This window comes from Wyeomyia smithii, chromosome 2, assembly GCF_029784165.1.
Source record: "Wyeomyia smithii strain HCP4-BCI-WySm-NY-G18 chromosome 2, ASM2978416v1, whole genome shotgun sequence".
In the NCBI taxonomy this organism is placed as follows: Eukaryota; Metazoa; Arthropoda; class Insecta; order Diptera; family Culicidae; genus Wyeomyia; species Wyeomyia smithii.
Genome location: NC_073695.1, coordinates 108684265 through 108707371, shown reverse-complemented (window position 1 = coordinate 108707371; position 23107 = coordinate 108684265). Strand labels below are relative to the sequence as shown.

At 34.1% G+C, this 23107-nt stretch overlaps 1 protein-coding gene across 1 annotated transcript; it reads right to left on the bottom strand.

Annotated features, from left to right (window-relative positions):
• Positions 1 to 10773: 10773 nt before the first annotated feature.
• LOC129719807 (uncharacterized) lies at positions 10774 to 12222 on the bottom strand. The gene has a single exon (XM_055671213.1). It carries the CDS (start codon positions 12220 to 12222, stop codon positions 10774 to 10776), a length of 1449 nt encoding a protein of 482 aa, XP_055527188.1.
• Between the last annotated feature and the right edge of the window lie 10885 nt (positions 12223 to 23107).

Below are 23107 nucleotides of genomic sequence, written 5' to 3'. Positions count from 1 at the left end.
AATCTACCTGTGTTTTTATGTTACATAATTTTGTTATAATATCGTTATCCACTGGTACTAATAACTCAATTTCTAAAAAATTAGGACTTGGTTTGGTCTGGTCGCACGCCGACCATATGATATTTTACTCTGGTAATAGTTTATTCGTCTACAAACTCACCCATATAAACAGTTAGTACAAAAATAGCTTTTGTTCATATTATATGAACCTGGAAAAGTTTTGGCAAAGCGAGCAAACGTTTCAGGAAAAGGTTTAAATTTCGTCGTGACGTTCAATAGACGAAGCAGATTTTATAAGGCAATTTGTGTGAGTTTATGTTTTATGTAATAATTAAGAACCATTAGTAAAACATCCATTACAGACAAACTTTCTGCAAACTGAATGCAATCATTGCCGTCAAAAAAAATCTGAAACAAAAGGTATACAATAATGTTTTTATGTTATGATACATACGACTTAAAAACACATATCATTCAGCGTGTCAACTTGTCTTACCGTTTCGTCTAAAAACTCTCCGACATCCTCTTCTTCAAGTTGAGGTAAACTTTCTATAGAATTTTCAACTTCATTGTTAGCATCATCTGCAGAGGCGAAGTTACTATCGGTATTTTGTACTTCGTTGCAATTCAAAACATCGTCTCGATTAATATTCTGGAAAAACATTGAATGTCATCTTCCAGCCCGATTTTTCACCGTTGCACATACTGTTACAGTGAAACTTTTATCACCACTGCAGAAAGATTCGCAAGAACTTCCGTTGAACAAAGTGGCCCTCTTGTCTTGAATATGCTCTGAGGTATTATCGGTCGCTCCACGATCAGTGGACGGATCAAATAGTGATGACGGGGTCTTCGTTTATGATTCATTCTATATATTAATCAATCGAACTATATACGGTCGTGAAATGCACCTAAATTGACTACGAAAATCCCAACTATATGACAATGGGTTGGTTTTCAGACAATAACATGAATGGCAATTATATGGATTTATGGTCAGGTATATGAGTTGCCAAACATACTAAAAATTTGTCTTACTCAGATAACAACAAGATACAAAAACTTTTCGCCAGCATCAGCTATACTACAAATGATTGACGCACGAATATATGGTAATGCTTCGTGCAAAGTATTATACATTTATCCTTAGTGAAGTTACCCACTGCTGCTAATATGATTTCGTGCATTGAAAATGACATCGGTTATTTGCGCTCTGAGCTTTCCGAAAATAATTCAATAGAGTTTTTCCCCTGGAAAGTTGAAAATATTTATGAGTTTTTCAGAGAGTTTTGTATTTTACTCAAATAGATGTGTAAACCTGGAAGTTACAAATTGTGGTTCGTGATTTGAATTACTAGCAACTCTGCTCGAGGACATGATGATTGCCGGAGGGGGTGACATTTAAAAAAGTTCAGGTTTAAAACAAAGTTGGTTTTCATCGTACAAGTTTCATTGGAAATCAGTAAGCTGTTTAGAAGTGAATTCTGGTGTTAGTTATCGCTTTCGAAAGGTAACACTAACATCTGAATCCTCTACCAGAAGGCAAGTTTTTTGAAAACAAATGCACTTTTCTCATGTATCGCTAATGTCAAGAGATGTACGTGATACGTAATTTGACAACGGTGTTGCCTCCCTATGCCTCATTTTGTTCAATGTAATGTTTAAAAAAAAGGTCTATTATTGCGAGCTACAATTAAAAATGTACAAACAATTAAAAATGTCAAAAATTGAATGAGTATGAAACTGTGATTGCAATAAAAACACAGAGCACGAGATATATTAGTACTGAACAAATTTTCAAAACATCAAAATGTTCAATGAATATCTACAAGATTAAAACCTGGTACATTGAATTTAATCTAATTAAAATTTGCACCCGTTTCGCCAGCAAACGCGGAAGAACAAATTCAATTTAAGTTCTTAATAGTCCTTAAAAGCAACAACCGAAACGAAAACGGAAAATTTATTGCGTTCCTTTTTTGTCTTTTATTCGTACAATGCCACTCGTGTGATGCTAGTTCTCAAAATTGAAACAATTAAGTTGATTACAATGTGATATTAGTTTGGTCAATATTATTTTGTTTTGTTCACACAACATTTATTTGACACGGCGAAATACAAATTAATGTTGGTAAATATTATGAAAGTGTGGTTGAATCAAGTACCTAAATTTCATTTACTTTGAACTGTGTCTTGTATTTATCAAAATGGCCGGACGGAGGAGCGCGTTAAAGAAAAAGTTACTATCGCGTGCTAATGTGCACAATTTGACTTTCATTTCGGATACAAAGTGCGAAAATGAAAATATAATGATTAGAGTAAAATGGTAAGAGCTCGGCGACAGAAGAAACAAGTAGTAGCTGTGCTTAAGCCCGTAAGTATTTATAGCATCCATATTTGAGTAAAAGATTATAATGTATCGTTTCCCCGCAGGCCAATAAAATTAGTGAACGGGAGCTCAATGAACAAGTCGTTCGGAATGAAAAACGAAAAGGAAGCAGTTCCGAAGGACTCGTTTTGGATGAGAACTCACTAGAAATAAAGAATGATTTTAGTCACGTAGTTCACTCTCCGATTTCGAAGTGTCCGACCTCTACTTCCATACGTTCAGGTGTCACTAACAGTACACGCAAATCCGCCTCTATCGCCGCTGGTTGTCTAAAAGTATACCACAGTCCACAACAATATTGTGTCCAGAGTTTATAGCCCCAATATGAATCTTTGCAAAAAGTAATTCGTCGCAGACGGCCAAGTAACGAATCTTTGTCCACGCAATCAGAGTGTTCCGCTAGTTCTGATGGAGTTGCAGGGGAAAATATATTTGACGAATTTCAGCGCATCGGTAAGATGAAAAGAACTCTCTTAAACTGTGTGCTTGTGTGAAGTTTACTCCGAAACCATGATAAAGAGGCATTCCGGAACAAAAATAATTACACTTAAACAATCACTCGCACAACAGCAAAACATCTTTTGAATATTTTTCTTAGTTTTTCATGCAACATATAATACCTTTTTGCAGAATATTCGTGTGAACAGCAAGCGAAAATTGAAAATATGCAAAAAAGTTTGGAATCGATTACTAATACTAATCAACGTCTTCGAGAAAAATACAAGAATGCGCTGAAAAGGTGCATGAACTTGTCGGATGCTCTTAGCAGCAAGTTGCTTAACCCAACAAACAAATCAGTTTTTACCGAAGTTCCAGGATTTGTGCGACGTGATCAGTTGGAGAAATTCTCCACCGCTGGATATAAGAGTGACTACGTTTTTATAAAACTTCTCATGCTCGAAGTTTGGCCAGATGGTCTGAGCGGTCGCTCTGTAACGGGGCGCATGTTAAATAATCCGCTAGGTAGAGGTCTTCATACGTCTTCAGCTAGCTCACAGCAGGATCGCTTTTCAATCAAGACTGCGTTGGAGCCGGAAAAAGTTGAATATATTGCAGGTACCTTCTTTATCAAGTTAATTAGGGATAGATAATGTGAATATTTATTTTCAGGACGATAATATGAACATAGGCTGAATATGGGCGATTCTCCAGCCGTAGCAAGAATAAATGCAGAAGAATGTAATCGATTGAAGTCACGTGTGATTTCCTATCACGGAAAGCAAGTGACAAGCGGTGATCACTGAATATTAATGTTTTGGAAATGTCGTGGATAACAATGATCACCTTTAACAGTCATTTTATTCATTTTTCCTTACTTAAATTTGTTAAACATATCTTTATAATAAGAGAATAAATAATACTCCAATGAGGATGGTAAAAAAAGGAATTTATCTATTTTGAGAAAACCTATTAATATGTAAATTTAAATAACACGATTGAAACAAAATCTGTTATAATATTGTAGCATAATTATAACAAAATTTGTTTAAAAATTCTAACTAATTCTGATCTTCTTCTGCAGAAAACCTAACAAAACCTGCTGTAATTTGTAATAATCACTAAACAAACTTGATAGAATTTTTGATATTTTAACTATTAACGAGACCAAGTTTAGAACACAAGTTGATGCAAAAATGGCTCGTAACACAATATCAGGATATGTTATAATCTTGATACACTTGGCTGATCGGGTATCCTGTTATTTCTGTGAGTGGCGATGGTTGTTTTACATTTACGAGCGAAAGCCGACTGTGACGCACGCTAAGGAAGCGAGATCAAATGAAAATGGTGACCGTTTACAAGCCTGTGCCAGATTATAAGTTTACGTGCAAATAATCGAAAACAAACTTGAGCTTGGTGTGTTGTGGCGAGATAAAATTTCATTCAGGAAAGTTATCCAAAATCTATCTCTGACATCATTCATTCAGAATGTATTCTATGATCTACATCTATGATCTTTTGGTATCGCAGATTTTCATCCGGGTCCCCATCAACAATTACGCATCGGCTTTACACTGCCTTAAAAAGGCATGTCGGCAAACTCTGGAAGGTCTAGTAACTCTTCCTAATCTAGAGACAAAATAATATACAAAAATCACAGGAGGGTTGTGTGCAAAGCCACGACCGCAAGGTTGAAGTAGAATACTTTTACACAGCTCTACTTACGGCTGTACATATAACATCGGCCTTAGGGAAGTACCGGCTGCCCCTACCGCTGAGGCGGTTACCATACTGCTACTGGTACCCAAAGCTATTAACTCTTCAAATTAAGTGTTTTATTTGTCCTAAAAAGAACAATTGTTCAATTCCATATCGTATATAATGCAATCGCATCTGTGTAATATTACCGACAGTAATATTCTACTTAACAAAATGATCCAACCTTTGCATTAGAGGAAGTGCCGGCTGATGTACGGCAAAAATCTCGCCCGATCGCTCGCGTTGGCATTCAGCCTGACAGAAGCCTGAGAGGTGGTGACCAACCACAGGACAAGTGATTTGTTTATTTGAAGGCAGCCACAGGCGCAACCCGCTGCTATCTTCTGTTACTGCTAAGAACTGATATCTGCTGCTACTGCTGTCAACGTTGTGGACGGTCCATCCAGCTCACCATCCGACTGATGAATGTATCTTCTTTTCCCAGAAAAACTCTTTTATAGCCGAAGGGTGCTACGAAATGGCTTGACTAGACCGATCAGGTCGAGGAACTTTTCGAGCTGGAAATTTCCACGACTCAGCACTGGGGCACGGTGTCTCGTTGTACTTATCCTGCAACATGAGACCGCATTAGCTCCCAGGCTATATTGTTGTTGTGTTCCACAGAAAAAACTCTATTTGGTTGTGTCCAACGTACAGATAGGACATCGCAGTATTTAGCAATTGTTTTTCTTTTAAATTTTTCACAACTTTGCTGAAGAAAGCAATCTGTTATATTGACAATCAGAAAAGATTTCTTTTTTATCTAACTGTTAGTTGGATTGATCGAGAAACCAAAAACGCCAAATGAAGTGATTTTGCTGAAGACATTGAGTACTTTAAATCAATTTTTCCCAGTCAATTCTAAACGATTACGATTTTTCGAGTTTGGACCACTGTGCACTGTGGGATTTTCATATAAATCTTCCACCAATTGGTTGAAAACAATGCTTTACAATAAGAGTTTCGTTGTTTTATATTACTTTGTTGTACTTTACGACCTTTAAAAGGGCATTAGGGGCCATCCACATTCCACGTGGACAGATTTTTAACGATTTTGACAACTGCCCATTAGGGTGGGACAAAAAATTAATGTTAGCTCCCATGCACTTTTCGTGTTCCTTACGGGTCCCATAACAACTGTGTAACTTTTCAGATCGATCGGTGAAACGCCCGAATTGCGCCCGATTTTTGAAGTTTTCATACGATTTTATATGGGAAAATTCACTTTTTCAAAACTTTTTCTCTAGAAATTCCCAGTTGGGTTGCTGCAGCAGTATTGCTAGTAAAATTCAATGGTGAGCTGTCCGTCAGACATTCAATCAGTTTGGGGTAAATAGCTGTTTCTACAAGTATCGTAGCGCCTTACGGTCTTCAGAAGAGTTTTTCCCAGGAAAATCTCCTACAAATATCATGTATCGATATATTTTTAGGACCCAACTGGGAATTTATAGAGAATAGGTTTTGAAAAAGTGATTTTTCCCATATAAAATCGTATGGAAACTTTAAAAATCGGGCGCAAATCGGGCGTTTCACCGATCGATCTGAAAAGTTACACAGTTGTCATAGGATCCATAAGGAACACGAAAAGTGCATGGGAGCGAAAAAATAACACCATCGCTTTTTCCCCATATAACTGTGTCCCAGTCTACTGCCCATATAAATTATAAAAAATTGTATGCACCGTGGACCATACCCAAACAACAAAACCAAACCCCCACCCCCAAAAAGCTGTCCACGTGAAATGTAGAAGGCTTCTTACTAAAAAATTTACCGTACGACGATTTTAACCAGAGATGCTGGACGTCACACATAGGAGTACGTAGAACAAAAACCTGGCCAAAATTATTCTAATGAGTTTTCAGATAGCGAATGCGTCCAAAAGTGGTTTTATCACTATGGAGCTATATATTTAGACATAAAAACTTATTATTAACAAAATTTCATCAAGTTAGATCACCTTGCAGTGATATAAGAACTTTACTCTGCTATTACTATGGAATTAAAAAAATAAAGCTTCTGCAAATATGTAATAAGAGCTTGTCCTGGAGTATACTTTTTTGCCAGTAATAGATTACGCTGCTCTTAAAGCCTCCCTTCGCTTTGGAAGGATCGTCTGATATGCTCATGATAATGTTGGAAATCGTAGTACTCCCAGCAGATCTTTGAGTCTTGAAAAATTCCCATTGCGAACTGCGTAACACAATTCATACATTTTCTCTTAGCATTTGCGTTCTGCTCAAGAGACGCAATCGATCACTGCAATCAATGCTTTTCTTGGACGACATGAATGCGAAGCTTCTTACCAACTTTACAATTTTATGGTTGGGCTCAACAATTTTTCTCGTTTTGAGAAGCTGTCAATTTTTGTTTAAACTAACTTTTGAAGCGATTCAGTTGACACCCTAAAGATCGAGTATTTTCCCAGGACATTTAAGGACTTTTTTGTAAGATTTAGACCACTGCGATCATTGTTTTTATATCTTGTGGTAATATATGAGAGTTTTTTCAAGTTTTTACTCCAGAAACAAAAACCTTTTTTCAATCGAATGTTAGAGTGCTTAATCAAACCGAATAGGGTATTTCTGAAGAAAGCTCGGCAAGTTATCACACAATATGAAAAAAACAATAAAATTTTTACAATCGATGTATGACAAAGGCATGATAAATGCACTCATTCAATAGACAAAAATTCGGAAAATCTGAACGTTCCAACTTCACATTGATCACAATTATGAATGGGTGAGGATGGGGCAGATTTTCTTCCTGGTACTTATTTAGAAACACATAACCTTTCCAATGGTGGGTGAATTTCTGCTTTTGGTGCTGGGAACCCAAACAAAAATCCCTTTTTGTGAAAATTTTGTTAAGCAACAGAGACTGAAAAACACGTGTATGGCAAGGCCTTGTTTAGATGAAATTTTTCCAACCTATACAACAAATTACCAGTATAAATTTACTCAACATACCTATATTGTCACCGCCCATATCGAATTTGCATACAAGAATCACTTTAAAGTTTTAATAACATCAGTGGAAGTTTATATTTTTCGTAGAACAATTTGTGACTTATTCATGTGCTCTTAGTAACACCAAGGTTTTTAATAGCTACAGTCATTTGTAGACAATTCAGATAAATTCAAGATGGCCTGCATAGAACGTAATAAGTATCAGAGAATGTAAAAAGGATCAATAGCACGAGGTACACTGATATTTTTGTTTTCGTATTTTGGCCAGGTTTTTGACTGAAATACTCCTATGTGCGTCATAACGAATCGAATAGTGTACTCAAATCCTTTGGTGCTTTTTTTTTAAAAATAACGGTTTGTGGAAGCACCATGGTGCGCCTCAAACACATAAACAAACAGTGTAACTTAAACGCACGGCTCATGACAGCAAAAAAGATGCTTACACTGCGATTTGGTTTTATCCAAAAAAAAAAGGCAAATTCAGAAGTACTTTGTGATAAGGTCGTATGTCTAAACGTAAACAAAACGAGTGAGAGATGGTTTGTGCTTGTGAAGCACAAGAGATATAACTCTGACTCGTTTTGTTCACGTTTAGACATACGACATTATCACAAAGTAGTCGAGAATTCAAAATTCTGCAAATGCACTGGAAAGAATTTCATTTTCATTTTTCATATCATTAGCGTCTGGTTAAAGGGACGATCACTGCCGAATCATGAACCAACGCTAATGACTTAGTTTATTTGCAAAAAAATTTAGTAAGTAGATTGTTGTACAATTAGTTTAAAATTCTAATATTAGCTCCTGCAACATAAAAAATAATATGCTTAAATATGCTTATGTAATTATTGAACGGCCCTCAGGCATTTGCTAGAGATTTTGCGTGAATTTAATGTTTGATAATGTTGCGCTGACACAGAAATTTTTAATAAATAGTTCTGGTAAACAAAATTATTAAAAAAGGGAAGGTGAAGTTTTTGTTTCTATTCGAACATTTAAGCATCCTTCAACTTTGGTTTTATTGTCATTTGCAAGTACGGTCCTTTTCAAGAACACGTCAATCATTTTCGTAACACACCCTTCATGAAAGTATTCAAAAAAAACATGAAAATCTGGAAAAGACCAATTAAAAATTAATGGTCCTCCTCCGCAGACTCTGTTCTTGTGCTCTATGCAGGTCGGACTCGATTATCCGGAACATCAAAAAAAATTTCGTTCCGGATAATCGAGTTTTCCGGATAATCGAATCACACGAAAAATACTGAAATTTTGCGATTAACGAACATAAAATGAATATTTCTTTTCTTTATTTTACTTGTATGATGCAGTAGCGTAACCAGAAATTATTTCTGGGGCGAAAAGCGGTAAAATCTTGAGAAGCACAAAAATAAATTGGACATTGATTATTTTCACTTAATTCGAACATGTCCCAAACATGCCGGAGGTGACTTAAATGGTAACAAATATGCCAGAAGGGATGGTAAAGGTAAAATTTCGGAAAATTGAGAACGGACACCAAAAAACTAGAATTCCGGATAATCGAGTCTAAAATTCCGGATAATCTAATTCCGGATAATTGAGTTTCCGGATAATCGAGTCACCGGATAATCGAGTCCGACCTGTACTATCTACTTATCGTCGATATAATTTTCTTCAATTTTATATATTATCGCAAAATACGACTATTGAATAGAAATGTTTGGAAAGGTCACATATTTTTATGTTTTTAGTAATAACGACGTTTAATAAAAGTTTAATTAATTTCGAAAATTCGTTTTTTTTTGGTTAGCATAATGTTAAGTTTATAATTATTTTTTGTGTATTTTTATTTATTTATTTATTTGTTTGTACAATTACATTCATCTGACAAAGATAAGTCTTAATGAATAATAAAAAAAAACAGCAAAAACTTCACAATCTTCTATGAGCATCAAGTAGCCGTTGGCGGAACGAATTCATTGGTAAGTCGAAGTCAAAAAACTCGAAAACATTATTAAAACGGTGGCAAATAACACGAATTGGATCATGGCAACCATATAGTCGATTCCGTGGTTCCAGATATAAGAAGCTCCTTTGGCGCAGCGGTCTTTCAGGGGTGTATATGTTTAGTTGAGCCAATATAGCTGGACATTCGATGTAGCCAGTAGTTTAGCAGCGAACACAGCTTGGTCTATTTGACGGCGAACCTCAAGGGGTTGAATACCAAGCAGACGACAACGGTCCTCGTATGATGGCAGGTTCAGTGGATCTTGCCATGGGAGATAACGAAGAGCATAGCGTACGAATTTTTTCTGAACCATTTCCATTCTGTAGGACCAGTTTGCATGATATGGGCTCCAGATTACAGAATTAGACTCGAGAATCGATCGCACTAGGGCACAGTAAAGTGCTTTGAAACAAAACGGGTCACGGAATTCATCGGCAATCTTGAAAATGAACCCCAATCGACGGTTTGCTTTGGCGATAATGTTGTTATAATGGTTCTTGAATGTCAGCTCGCTATCTAAGTACACTCCAAGATCTTTCACGCACTGTACACGGAGAAGATGTTGTGACGATATTGTATAATCGTATTCGATAGGGACACGCTTTCTATTGAATGAAATTATGTTGCATTTTTCAACACTCAGTGTTAAGCAGTTTGTTGCACACCAGTTCACGAACGTATTTAGATGCTCCTGTAGCGCGACACAATCTCGTAGGCTATGTATAATTTTGAATATTTTTGTATCATCCGCATAAAACAGTCGACATCCGGGTGGTAACAAGAGAGAAGCATCGTTTATAAAAATAGCGAAGAGTAGCGGGCCCAAGTTACTACCTTGAGGAACTCCTGAAACGTTTGAAAAATACCTCGAAACAGCTGAACCTATTTCCACGCATACACTTCGACTAGTCAAGTAAGATTTGAACCAGCGTACGGATTCTGATTGGACACCGAGTCGTTCGAGTTTACTAAGCAGTATCTCGTGGTCTACCCGATCAAACGCTGCATTCAGATCCAGGTAAATTGCATCGGTTTGTAAGCTAGAATCCATGCTTTGCAAACAGCGAGAAACAAACTGCATAAGATTAGTGGTTACAGATCGTCGAGGGAAAAACCCGTGCTGGTCGGCGTCAATATAGTGTTTAGAGCTGGCAAACAAAGCGTCATTTATAATAATCTCAAACAACTTTGAGCAAGCGCACAGAGATGTGATCCCTCGGTAATTGGAAATGTCACGTTTGTTTCCTTTTTTTGTAGACGGGAAAAAGATATGAAAATTTCCATCGGTCAGGGAATGTACACTGCTGCACGGACAAATTGAAGAACATCGCGATCGGAGTACTAAGGACTTCTCCACATCGCTTCAAAACCGCCGAAGGGATACCATCCGGACCAACAGCGTATGAACTTTTTAGCTTATTCAAGGCAGCGACTACATCATCTGGACTGATGTGAGGTAATCTGAATGATAATACGTCGCGTGGTACTACATTACTGGCTTCACGAACTTGTTCGGGGGACGCCACCGATTCGTTAAAAATTTGCTGAAATTGCTCGGCAAACAGGTTGCATTTTTCATTTTCATTGTTAGCTACATTGTTGCCCAGGAACATAGAAGTAGGCAAACCCCTTTCCTTGCGTTTTGTATTCACAAATGACCAGAATTGTTTCGGGTGTACGCGAAGATTGCTTTGTATGCGCCTTACATACCTATTATACAAATAGCGGTTGTAGTTTCGATATTGACAGCTGGCAGTGGTGAACTGATTTCTGTTATAAGCAGAGCGGTAACAACAATATTTCCGCAGCGCAGCTGATCGCAATCGCTTAAGCGTGCGTAGTCGTGGATTCGACCATGGTGGCTTTCGTGGCGGTTCAAAGAATGACACTGTTTGGGCGAACACACTTTCCAGCGTACTACTGAAAGAATTAACTGCATTGTCGATACTAATGGATGGTTCCAATACAGCATTCCAGTTTATCTCCCCAAGAGCCGCAGTAAGTGTGGCGTAGTCAGCACGTCGAAAATTCAAAGCCCTAAGTTCCGAAGGCTCGTCGTACACTATTGTCGAGGAGAGGTTTAACGAAAGAACGATAGCAGGATGAACAGCTTCAAGCTCGACCAGCGGCTCGTGTGCAGCAGATACAGAACAAATTGGCAAAGTTTCATCATTTACCCATACAAGATCCAGCAAACGTTCGTTATCAATCAAAATATTGTTGACTTGTGTTAGACCATGCCAGCAGAGTCCATCGTTAAGAGAACAGCAATAAGCGGGCATATTAGAATGCAGCGTGTCCACTGAAGGGTGACCATTGTCCGGGATAAACCAACGCAAACCAGATTGGTTGTAGTCTCCAAAAAGTAAAGCAGGAGTTTTAAGTTCCAAGCGGGATAGTACCATGCCTATCGAGTCAATGTGCTGTTGAATCACCTGAGAATCGGACTTTCGATCAGGGGGTATGTATATGACACCAATACTAATGTCGCTATTTGCCGTTTCCACTATCACCCACAACTGCTCTACAGTGTTGAAAACAGGTGCAGGATCGTTGCGACAACTCAACTCCACTGAAACAGCTATTAAGACACCTCCGCCTCGCGTCTTTTGGCTGTTCAGATGAGATCGGTCGTTCCGGAAAACTGTGTAGCGGTTTCCAAAAAGTTGCGCTGAGGTCATCGAGCCATGTTTCGGTAAGCACAATTAAATCATAATCTCCTTCAGAAACTGCTAGGAAAAATGAGTCGATTTTAGTGCGCAGCCCACGCACATTGTGGTAATAGATCCGCATATCAGCTACACGAGGAACAGATTCATGGACCAACGCACTGGAACGTGAAAAAGCATGAGGAACCGTAAGCTCAGATGTACAGTTATACTTGCCTGGCGATGCAGGCTGAAAGACCCCGTCTCCGTCACCGAACACAGGACCGGGACAATGTTGAGGATGAAAATCAGTAGGCAGCGCGACTGTGTCGGTCGGATAAGGGGCTTCCATAATGCCTGTTAAAGGGTGTCCCGGGTCCAACAAGTTGATAGTAGCATTTGAAGAGGATGTCAGCAGGTTAGAAACGCAAAGGTTTCCATTGTACGAGTCGCTGGGCGGTTTACTCAAGAATGAACTGCAGGGCTGAGTGCGTGTATATTGCCGGTCACTTTCAATCCGCGATTCGAGTTTTTTTCAATAAATTCACGAAATAGTATGCCTTCTGACCATGAGGAAGGCAATAAAGCTTGCTGTTTCAGGGCAGGGGGGAGACCGATTTTGTATGATACAAATGTCATTGTTCCGATATCCTTTCCTTTTGGAACTAATCTGACAACATCCGATGGTTTTTCGTTGTCCAGGCAGCGAGCAACAATTTGACATACATCGTCATCAGTTATTAGTGGTTGAAATCCCGAAAGGTACAACCAGAATTTAGGTGGCGGTGCTTCAGGAACGATAAATGGCACTGACAGTCCGCTCAAATCTACTGAATTCGTCCCGCGATCAGCAACTGCAACACGTACCGGCGTTCCGTTATTTCCTCGACGTCGCTTTACACCTAAGCTAGGCCATTTCGCTGTACTAAGTGGCCTCGGAGTAGTATTCGGTTCCGGTTGAGCACGGTCTTTATGTTGCTTTTGCATGTTTTGTTATTCTCTTATTGTTGGTGCTCTGTTGGTTTAAAAATGATTGTTTGTCAACTTTATTCCTAACCATTTTCTTTTGACATTCTTTATACCCTGATTGGGGCTTTTTACTATTTGTAATACTGGGGTGACTTTGATCACTTTTTTGATTGTATCTCAAATATTTTCAGAATATACTGAAAACAATATTCTTTGATATTTTTAAAATAAGTACTGGCATGCATTGAAAAAGATTCAGTCACTACTTCAAAAGTTGAGCAACAATTTTGCTGTTTTTAAATATGCTCTAAAAATTTTACACCAATAATCATTCCGGGGTGACTTTGATCACTTCATTGTGTTGATGAATTTGGAGTATCACTTTGCTACTTTCACTAAATTGAACAGCCTTGAACGACTTAAACGAGTTTATAAATCTGGAAAGCAATTTGGGGGCCATTCACATTCTACGTGAACAGTTTATAATGGCGAATGTCCAAGGTTCATACAAAATTTTAAGAATATATATGAATGATTAATCACTGAGAGAGAAGATGGTCTAAAATCGTCAAAAACTAGTCCACGAGGAATATGACTTATGAAATTGTCCAAATTTGCATGTTACTTCACGTCTTGGGTTTTCGTCAAGAAGAAATATGTAATACGCTGTGGAGAAAATTGGGACTCAACATGGCCTTTGAGGAAAAACTTGCAAAAATAACAATAAAATGTATTGTTATAATATTTGATCATCTTAAGAACTAATCTGGGAACAAAATAAAAACACTTTACGTATTGCAACTTGTTGTTTTGAATCTGCTTGAACCGATTGTTTGTATGCAACAAAAATCGCCAAAAATACACTTTATTTCAATTAATATTTGAGCATGAAAAACACTCTTTAAATAGCAGGAAATGCATAAATAGTAGCAATGCGAACATATATCCACACAATCAGTGAAGATTACGACAAATCCTAAGCACTACAAGCGCTTTTTAAAAGTCACCCCGGTGATCAAAGTCACCCCAGTTTACGGTAGTTGAACTACCAAAACTACGGGCATGAGAGTACAAAATCAAAAATCTATATAAACGTTTCAAAAGGTCCTTTCTGCTTTCAACGTTATTCCGACACGTCTTTTTATTTTGTTAATGATTTAGCTTTAGTAACTCTCCCAAGCGTGGTTTTCGTTCAGAAGGCTAAAGTGATCCCTCCGCTATCAACTTGTGCGAATAACGTGTCATAAAAGGTGTTTAATAAGATGTTGTGATTGAATGAAAGTGATCAAAGCATTCCGTAGCATAATTTTATACAATCTAGTCCGCAATATACACTCAGGCGAACATTGTCGTACTCCAATATAAAATGATAATTTCATGTTTTCACGATTAAATGATTTAATGATTGAATGATTTACTGATTTAATGATTTAATGATTTAATGATTGAATGATTTAATGATTTAATGATTTTATGATTTTATGATTTTATGATTTTATGATTTTATGATTTTATGATTTTATGATTTTATGATTTTATGATTTTATGATTTTATGATTTTATGATTTTATGATTTTATGATTTTATGATTTTATGATTTTATGATTTTATGATTTTATGATTTTATGATTTTATGATTTTATGATTTTATGATTTTATGATTTTATGATTTTATGATTTTATGATTTTATGATTTTATGATTTTATGATTTTATGATTTTATAATTTTATGATTTTATGATTTTATGATTTTATGATTTTATGATTTTATGATTTTATGATTTTATGATTAAATGATTTTATGATTTTATGATTTTATGATTTTATGATTTTATGATTTTATGGTTTTATGATTTTATGACTTTATGATTTTATGATTTTATGATTTTATGATTTTATGATTTTATGATTTTATGATTTTATGATTTTATGATTTTATGATTTTATGATTTTATGATTTTATGATTTTATGATTTTATGATTTTATGATTTTATGATTTTATGATTTTATGATTTTATGAATTTATGATTTTATGATTTTATGATTTTATGATTTTATGATTTTATGGTTTTATGATTTTATGATTTTATGATTTTATGATTTTATGATTTTATGATTTTATGGTTTTATGATTTTATGGTTTTATGATTTTATGATTTTATGATTTTATGATTTTATGATTTTATGATTTTATGATTTTTTGATTTTATGATTTTATGATTTTATGATTTTATGATTTTATGATTTTATGATTTTATGATTTTATGATTTTTTGATTTTTTGATTTTATGATTTTATGATTTTATGATTTTATGATTTTATGATTTTATGATTTTATGATTCTATGATTTTATGATTTTATGATTTTATGATTTTATGATTTTATGACTTTATGATTTTATGATTTTATGATTTTATGATTTTATGATTTTATAATTTTATGATTTTATGATTTTATGATTTTATGATTTTATGATTTTATGATTTTATGATTTAATGATTTTATGATTTTATGATTTTATGATTTTATGATTTTATGATTTTATGGTTTTATGATTTTATGACTTTATGATTTTATGATATTATGATTTTATGATTTTATGATTTTATGATTTTATGATTTTATGATTTTATGATTTTATGATTTTATGATTTTATGATTTTATGATTTTATGATTTTATGATTTTATGATTTTATGATTTTATGAATTTATGATTTTATGATTTTATGATTTTATGATTTCATGATTTTATGATTTTATGGTTTTATGATTTTATGATTTAATGATTTTATGATTTTATGGTTTTATGATTTTATGGTTTTATGATTTTATGATTTTATGATTTTATGATTTTATGATTTTATGATTTTATGATTTTTTGATTTTATGATTTTATGATTTTATGATTTTATGATTTTATGATTTTATGATTTTATGATTTTATGATTTTATGATTTTATGATTTTATGATTTTATGATTTTATGATTTTTTGATTTTTTGATTTTATGATTTTATGATTTTATGATTTTATGATTTTATGATTTTATGATTTTATGATTTTATGATTCTATGATTTTATGATTTTATGATTTTATGATTTTATGTTTTTATGACTTTATGATTTTATGATTTTATGATTTTATGATTTTATGATTTTATGATTTTATGATTTTATGATTTTATGATTTTATCATTTTATCATTTTATGATTTTATGATTTTATGATTTTATGATTTTATGATTTTATGATTTTATGATTTTATGATTTCATGATTTCATGATTTCATGATTTCATGATTTTATGATTTTATGATTTTATGATTTTATGATTTTATGATTTTATGATTTTATGATTTTATGATTTTATGATTTTATGATTTTATGATTTTATGATTTTATGATTTTATGATTTTATGATTTTATGATTTTATGATTTTATGATTTTATGATTTTATGATTTTATGATTTTATGATTTTATGATTTTATGATTTTATGATATTATGATTTTTTGATTTTATGATTTTATGATTTTATGATTTTATGATTTTTGTATTACATAAGTTTTGAAGTTGGTACAGCGATGATAATCGATTAATCAGATCGATATAGGTATGTAAAGAATGGGAAAAGATAGAGAAAAATTGTGAGCCAGTTCGTGAGAGGCGCAAGCGCCTGTTGTTTTGATGTTCTCTGATTGGGCAGAATTTTCAGCGTTTGCTTGTCTATATAAGGTAAAAAGTTTCGCAAAATTTCAATTTTTTTCATTGAGGTTAACCCTCTAGTACCCAGTGCCTTTAGATGGTTTTCAGTTGAATCTCTAAAAAGTTTCAATAAGAACTTAAAAAATGTTTATGAAGCTTCATAGCGATTTTTTCGAACTAAACTAAACTAAATTAATTCGGGAAAAAACGGCCCTTAAGGTGAAACGGGATTGTGGCCTTTTCCTATAAAATTTTGAGGTTAGAGCTCTTTTCACTTCTGTATTTTGATCGTAAAAAATTCGGCTTCCACTAAATAAACAGCACTCGAATTGCTACTTCAGGCATGCAACAGTTGTGAAAACAATTGATCAAAGTTTCATGTACGTAGTCTTCATAAATCAAGAAAAAATTAGATTGCAAAATTCGAGTTGATCCCGATTCACCTTAAAGTTTATATGTCCAAAAACGTCAAATACTGAAAAGTGCAACTCAAGAGCTTTAATTTCATGTATAAGTCATGTGCGCCAAATGGGGCAAAAAGGCCCTAGAAGGTTTTTCTCAAAAACCGTCAAAAACAGTAAAGAGCAAAATCATTTCAAATCGCCTGGAAACACGCGAAAATTTAATCGACCATTTTTGATTTGGATGAAACTTTGCACACGTATTTGGCTTAGCAAACTGAGCATTTTTCACAGATGGAGAGATTTTTTACACCCATGAGTTACATTCTAAAAGGGCGTATGCCTTTTGGCATAGGTTTTATTCGAAGCGTTGTGGCCCAGAAACCGTTGGTTGTATAGAAAAACTGTCTGAAAATGAGTTGTAGGGAATTAAAAATGCAACGTAAAAAAAATATACACTGTACAAAAAAAATTTTTTTTGACCAAAAATATTAAAAATAAACATTAAATTACAATTTAAAAAAAAAGAGTTGAATTTTTTTTTTTAAAGAAACTTGACGCTAATACGCAACTTAAAAAAAAAGTTCAGGATGGAGAAATGAAAAATAATTTTTTTACGGTAGATTAATTTTTTTCATGAAAATTCTAATTCAAACATTTTTCAAAATATTTGTATTTTGATGATTTTAAAAGATGCAGAGAGTCATTTTAAATCAAAAAGCTCTTGGTAGTAAACATTCTAAAGGCATTGGTTTTCGAGTTATTTCTAATTCAAGCTCGAAAAATTATAATTATTTAGGAAAATACACGTTTTTCTTAATTTGTCCATGGTTCTCCAGCAAAAACCATACATTCGTTAGAATGCTTGATCAAAAATATACAATTCATCCTTTGACAACAAAACGATTGGACGAACGGTTCTCAAGAAAAGAGTTAGATGTTCTAAGTGATATAAATATATAAGAATCAAATATTTATTTTCGAGTTTTATTATCTTAGGAACATATTTTTTTATGACATGGATACTTTACAGAACTAGTTTCACCTTATATTTTATATACATCATAAGTAAATGATTCGTCATCTTTTGAAAACAGCTTCGTTTGTATCTTATTTTCTGAAATCGGAACAAAAGAGTAATACTTTTGTGTGGCAGCTATTATTATAGATTTTTTGAAAATATTGCTTCATTCTGTTGCTCCTTGTTCATATTCTTCATATGATACCCAACTAAATGACATTTTTGATGAATTTTTATTATTTTTCTGATTAGACCAACCATACAATTCTTTTGCGCTTGTAATGGGATGTTCATGTTCTTTAGCTAAACTTGCATTTCCTGCCATTCGTTTTAATATGCCACCAATTGCATCGCATGGGCCTTTACCATGAGAAGTCGCAAAAAATGCCACTCTGCATCGACTTTATATTTTGTTTCGAACTTGCAAAGACTTGCAAAGTTTTTTCTATTTTTATATTGTGAGGCAGCTCCATTAGACATTAATATCGCTTTTTTCAACTCTATTGTTGTTTTCAAAAAACTCATTAATTTGGCAATGAACACCTGAACCGCAACAGTATCATGATGGAGTACTTCCGATATTATGATGAAGCTGATATTCTTAAGTGTTCCAGATTCTGAATAGTCAACAACGGTGGGATGAATGGTGGCTTGACTATCATTCCAATAACTACACAAGTCACAAATTGATAAAGACGTATTAAAATGAGCTTGACTGTTCAACATTTTTAATTTTGCAATTACGTTTTTTTTAATTTGCGTAATCTTGATGAGCACCGATGATCAGTAAAGGGTTTACAGCATTTGGGCTTGGTGTATTCCATTTTCACTTTATCCATCTTCACAAAATGCAAACTGTTACTAACTCATCTGGAGTAGTGCAATCGTATTTATATACGAAATCAGATATTATAGGTAACCCAGTAGTTATTGGTTGCGTACTTTACAAACAGTTATTATTAGTAAACAAGTAGGTAGTGTTGCACGACAAACATATTTTTTTATTAAACATTCGGCAAGGGGGAACGTGAAGGTAGGCTAAGGTTTAGCGCTTGAGTTATTTATCCAATCGTTTTGTTGTCAAAGAATGAATTGTATATTTTTGATCAAGCATTCCAATGAACGAATGGTTTTTGCTAGAAACCATGGACAAATTAAGAAAAACGTGTATTTTCCTAAATAATTACAATTTTTCGAGCTTAAATTAGAAATAACTCGAAAACCAATGCGTTTAGAATGTTTACTACCAAGAGCTTTTTGATTTAAAATGACTCTCTGCATCTTTTAAAATCATCAGAATACAAATATTTTGAAAAATGTTTGAATTAGAATTTTCATAAAAAAATTAATCTACCATAAAAAAATATTTTTCATTTCTCCATCCTGGACTTTTTTTTAAAGTTGCGTATTAACGTCAAGTTTCTTTAAAATAAAATTACAAAAAAATTCAACTGTTGTTTTTTAAATTGTAATTTAATGTTAATTTTTAATTTTTTTGGTCAAAAAAAATTTTTTTTGTACAGTGTATATTTTTTTATAGTGCATTTTTGATTCCCTACAACTCATTCTCAGACAGTTTTTCTATACAACCAACGGTTTCTGGGCCACAACGCTTCGAATAAAACCTATGCCAAAAGGCATACGCCCTTTTAGAATGTAACTCATGGGTGTAAAAAATCTCTCCATCTGTAAAAAATGCTCAGTTCGCTAAGCCAAATACGTGTGCAAAGTTCCATTCAAATCAAAAAATGGTCGATATTCGACCATAGGTCATTTCGCGCGATCTTGCTCTACAATCACAATTTTTTCTGCTAGACTTAATAGATTTTGCTGAAAATTTGGATAATCACTCTGCCTTACCAGAACTACCTACTTTCAAGAAGATACGCCACTTGGGGTAAAACGTTCCTTGAAAATTTTTTTAAAACAAAATGCCATCAAAATAACTAAAACTGCAAAAGCCCGGGCAAGACTTGATGGATTTGCTGAAAATTTAAATTATTTTTCTAGGTAAATAAGAAGTTCAAGGGCAAGATAGCAAAAGTGACAAATAAATTTACATGATGAAAAAACTATTTTCCTTGGAAAACACTTGGCGATTTTCAAAATCGAGAAGCAAATAGATTTACTTTAAAAAAATTGTAGAAATTTGACAGTAAATTGAAAAAATGAGAAAAATAAGATGAATATAGGTGCACCTAGCTGTTGAGATGAATAATGGAGCGATTACCCTATTATAAGTAATTTTCGTATTTAATACATGAGGGGCTAGTTGGTCATATGCACATCATCAATGAACTCGAGTAACAAAGTATATGCAATTCCAGGTGAAGTGAATTTCGTGATACAAGCTAATACAAAGCGAACACAGCATATGCTCTGTTTTGCAAAACCATTTATTTGAAACTAATAACAATTTGGTAAACAATATATTCATATCATCTTCATTTTTATGAATGTTTTAATTCATTTCCACACTGTAAATGCCGAGATATTGATCTTAAATTATTACAGTAATCACCCGATTATATCTGTACCCGATTTTATCTGCCCCCGATTTTATCACATTTTTCACCCGATTTTATCATCATAAAACATTTCATGAAAAAAATGTCAGGGTTAACTGATTTTCTATTACGCTTCAATATTTAAGATATTTTTCATAATTCTGTGTATCATTCTGGATGCAGTTTACATTAAAAATTCAACCGATGCACAATGTTACATTTTGCTGTTATCGTGCGAATAATTGAATAGTGATACAAATGTTTATTATAACCGTATAATGTGTTCGGAGAAGTTTCAAAATATTTGAAAACGCATCTTTTGATGTAGAAAGCTGGGTGATCAATCCTCTTAAAAGTGAGATAGAATATTTATTTTTTCATTAGATAAAGATAGACGCTTGGTGTCTTAGGCAAAGTATTTGGTGATTTCAAAACAAGAAACTTTACAGAAGACATCATGTTTCTATCTCTTACATATTGCAAGCAACATAAAGTTTTCTATGAGAAGGCATTAAAAATCGTTATTTACATTTTAAGATTTTTCTGGTTGCAATACGTGAGAGATATCAGCATGCTGTCTTCGGCAAAGTTTAGTGTTGTGAGAACATCTAATGTTTTGCTTATGGTACTGCGCTACAAAAAAGCAAGTAATTCATTTTACCAATTCAAACAAAAACATGAACGAATAAAAAGCTTAATTGTAATTTATTTGCAACTTTACATCGATTTTTTTAGGTTTTTTATTTTTTTAGGTTTGTTCAGAAAAGTTATATCTATCTAAAAAAATGTTTCAAAAAATAGTGATGATCGATTTTTTATAGTCACTTTTTGTTTTTGAATTTTTTTTTTCAGTACAGGATCTCAAATTGAATTTTTCAAATATTTTTTATAAAAGCTAAGACAGTTTTCTCAAATTCATCCCTTGTCAACTTTTCTCTATCCTTTGTCATTATTCAGATATATCGATTTATGAAAAAAACAACTGCAGCTTTTTTCATATGTTTGTACAGATAAATTTTTCAAAAATAATTAAAATCGCTGATTTTACGTATTTAGTTATTGATTTAACATCTTCAATAAAAAAAAATAAAATTTTAAAAATTTCCCGATTTTATCACTTTCCCTATTTCATCACGCCAAAAATCATCAGGGTGAGATATAATCGGGTGATCACTGTATAACGCATGCATCGACGAATGCCTCCTACCTGACAAAAATTGCAATGTACTTTGGGGCAAATACAAGCTGTCAACAAAAGAAAGAGAGATGTGGCTATTGTTCTGTGCTTGTGGTTGCAGATGCAAATTTAGAATTCGGTTCCGGTTCTCATTTTAATCTGTGTTGTCTTTGATTTAGGGTCTATCCAAACCATCAATGTGATTTCAACATATGCTTCTCGTCAGGTGTGAAGGAGTAACACGATTTTTGCATGCAATTATGGGTTACTTTTCTCATGGTTTGGGATTCCGAAAAGCGAACATAGAAACGAAAAACCGGAAGAAGTTTAACTTCCGCTGACACGCTACAGACTGCCGGAAATGTAGTGATGGAGGCTAACTAAGTTGTCCTTTCGTAATGCAAAAGCAAAGCCTTGGTGCTACATTCCGATTCGGAACTCGACCTTCTGTTTATTATACGCAGACTTCGCAGCCAACTGTTAAGTGTACAGGACAATTGCGGGCCAGCGCTACGATCCTACTAACACTAACAGTCTCTCCCGAGCCGAGACTCGAACCTACGACAACTGGCTTGTTAGGCCAGCATCCTACCTTGAGACCAGCTGGGGAGGCCATTGACATTGACCATTTTGACATTCACCCAAAAAACATCAACTTTCCGCAAATAACCGTAAATCAGAGCAACAGACAGTGGTCCGAGTCGGAGACTGCACCATTTCCTCAAAGCGATCTATAAAACTTTTGGCGAGTTATGACTGACGATAAGTTTACGTTTGAGTGCCACGTCAACTATGTCTGTAAGATGGCCTAAACGGCTATTGCAGCACTATCTTGACTGATATCAAATAGCTCAGCGGTGTACGGCTGCAAGCCTAAACTTTTGGCTAGCGTGGTTTCGTCGATACTTAGGGTAGATTTGCTTAATATAGACCACTTCCTTTAGTGGACCACCTGAACTTCTTACACCAAATTACACATTATAAATATACTTATTTTGATTTATGCTTTGACAACTTCAATAATGTTCTTCATTAGAAATGTTGCAACAGACGTTTACTATAATATTCTTAAAGCTGCAAATTAAAGCTGCAAAATATGTCTTTTAATAACTGTATTGACATCACACTTTCCGAGCG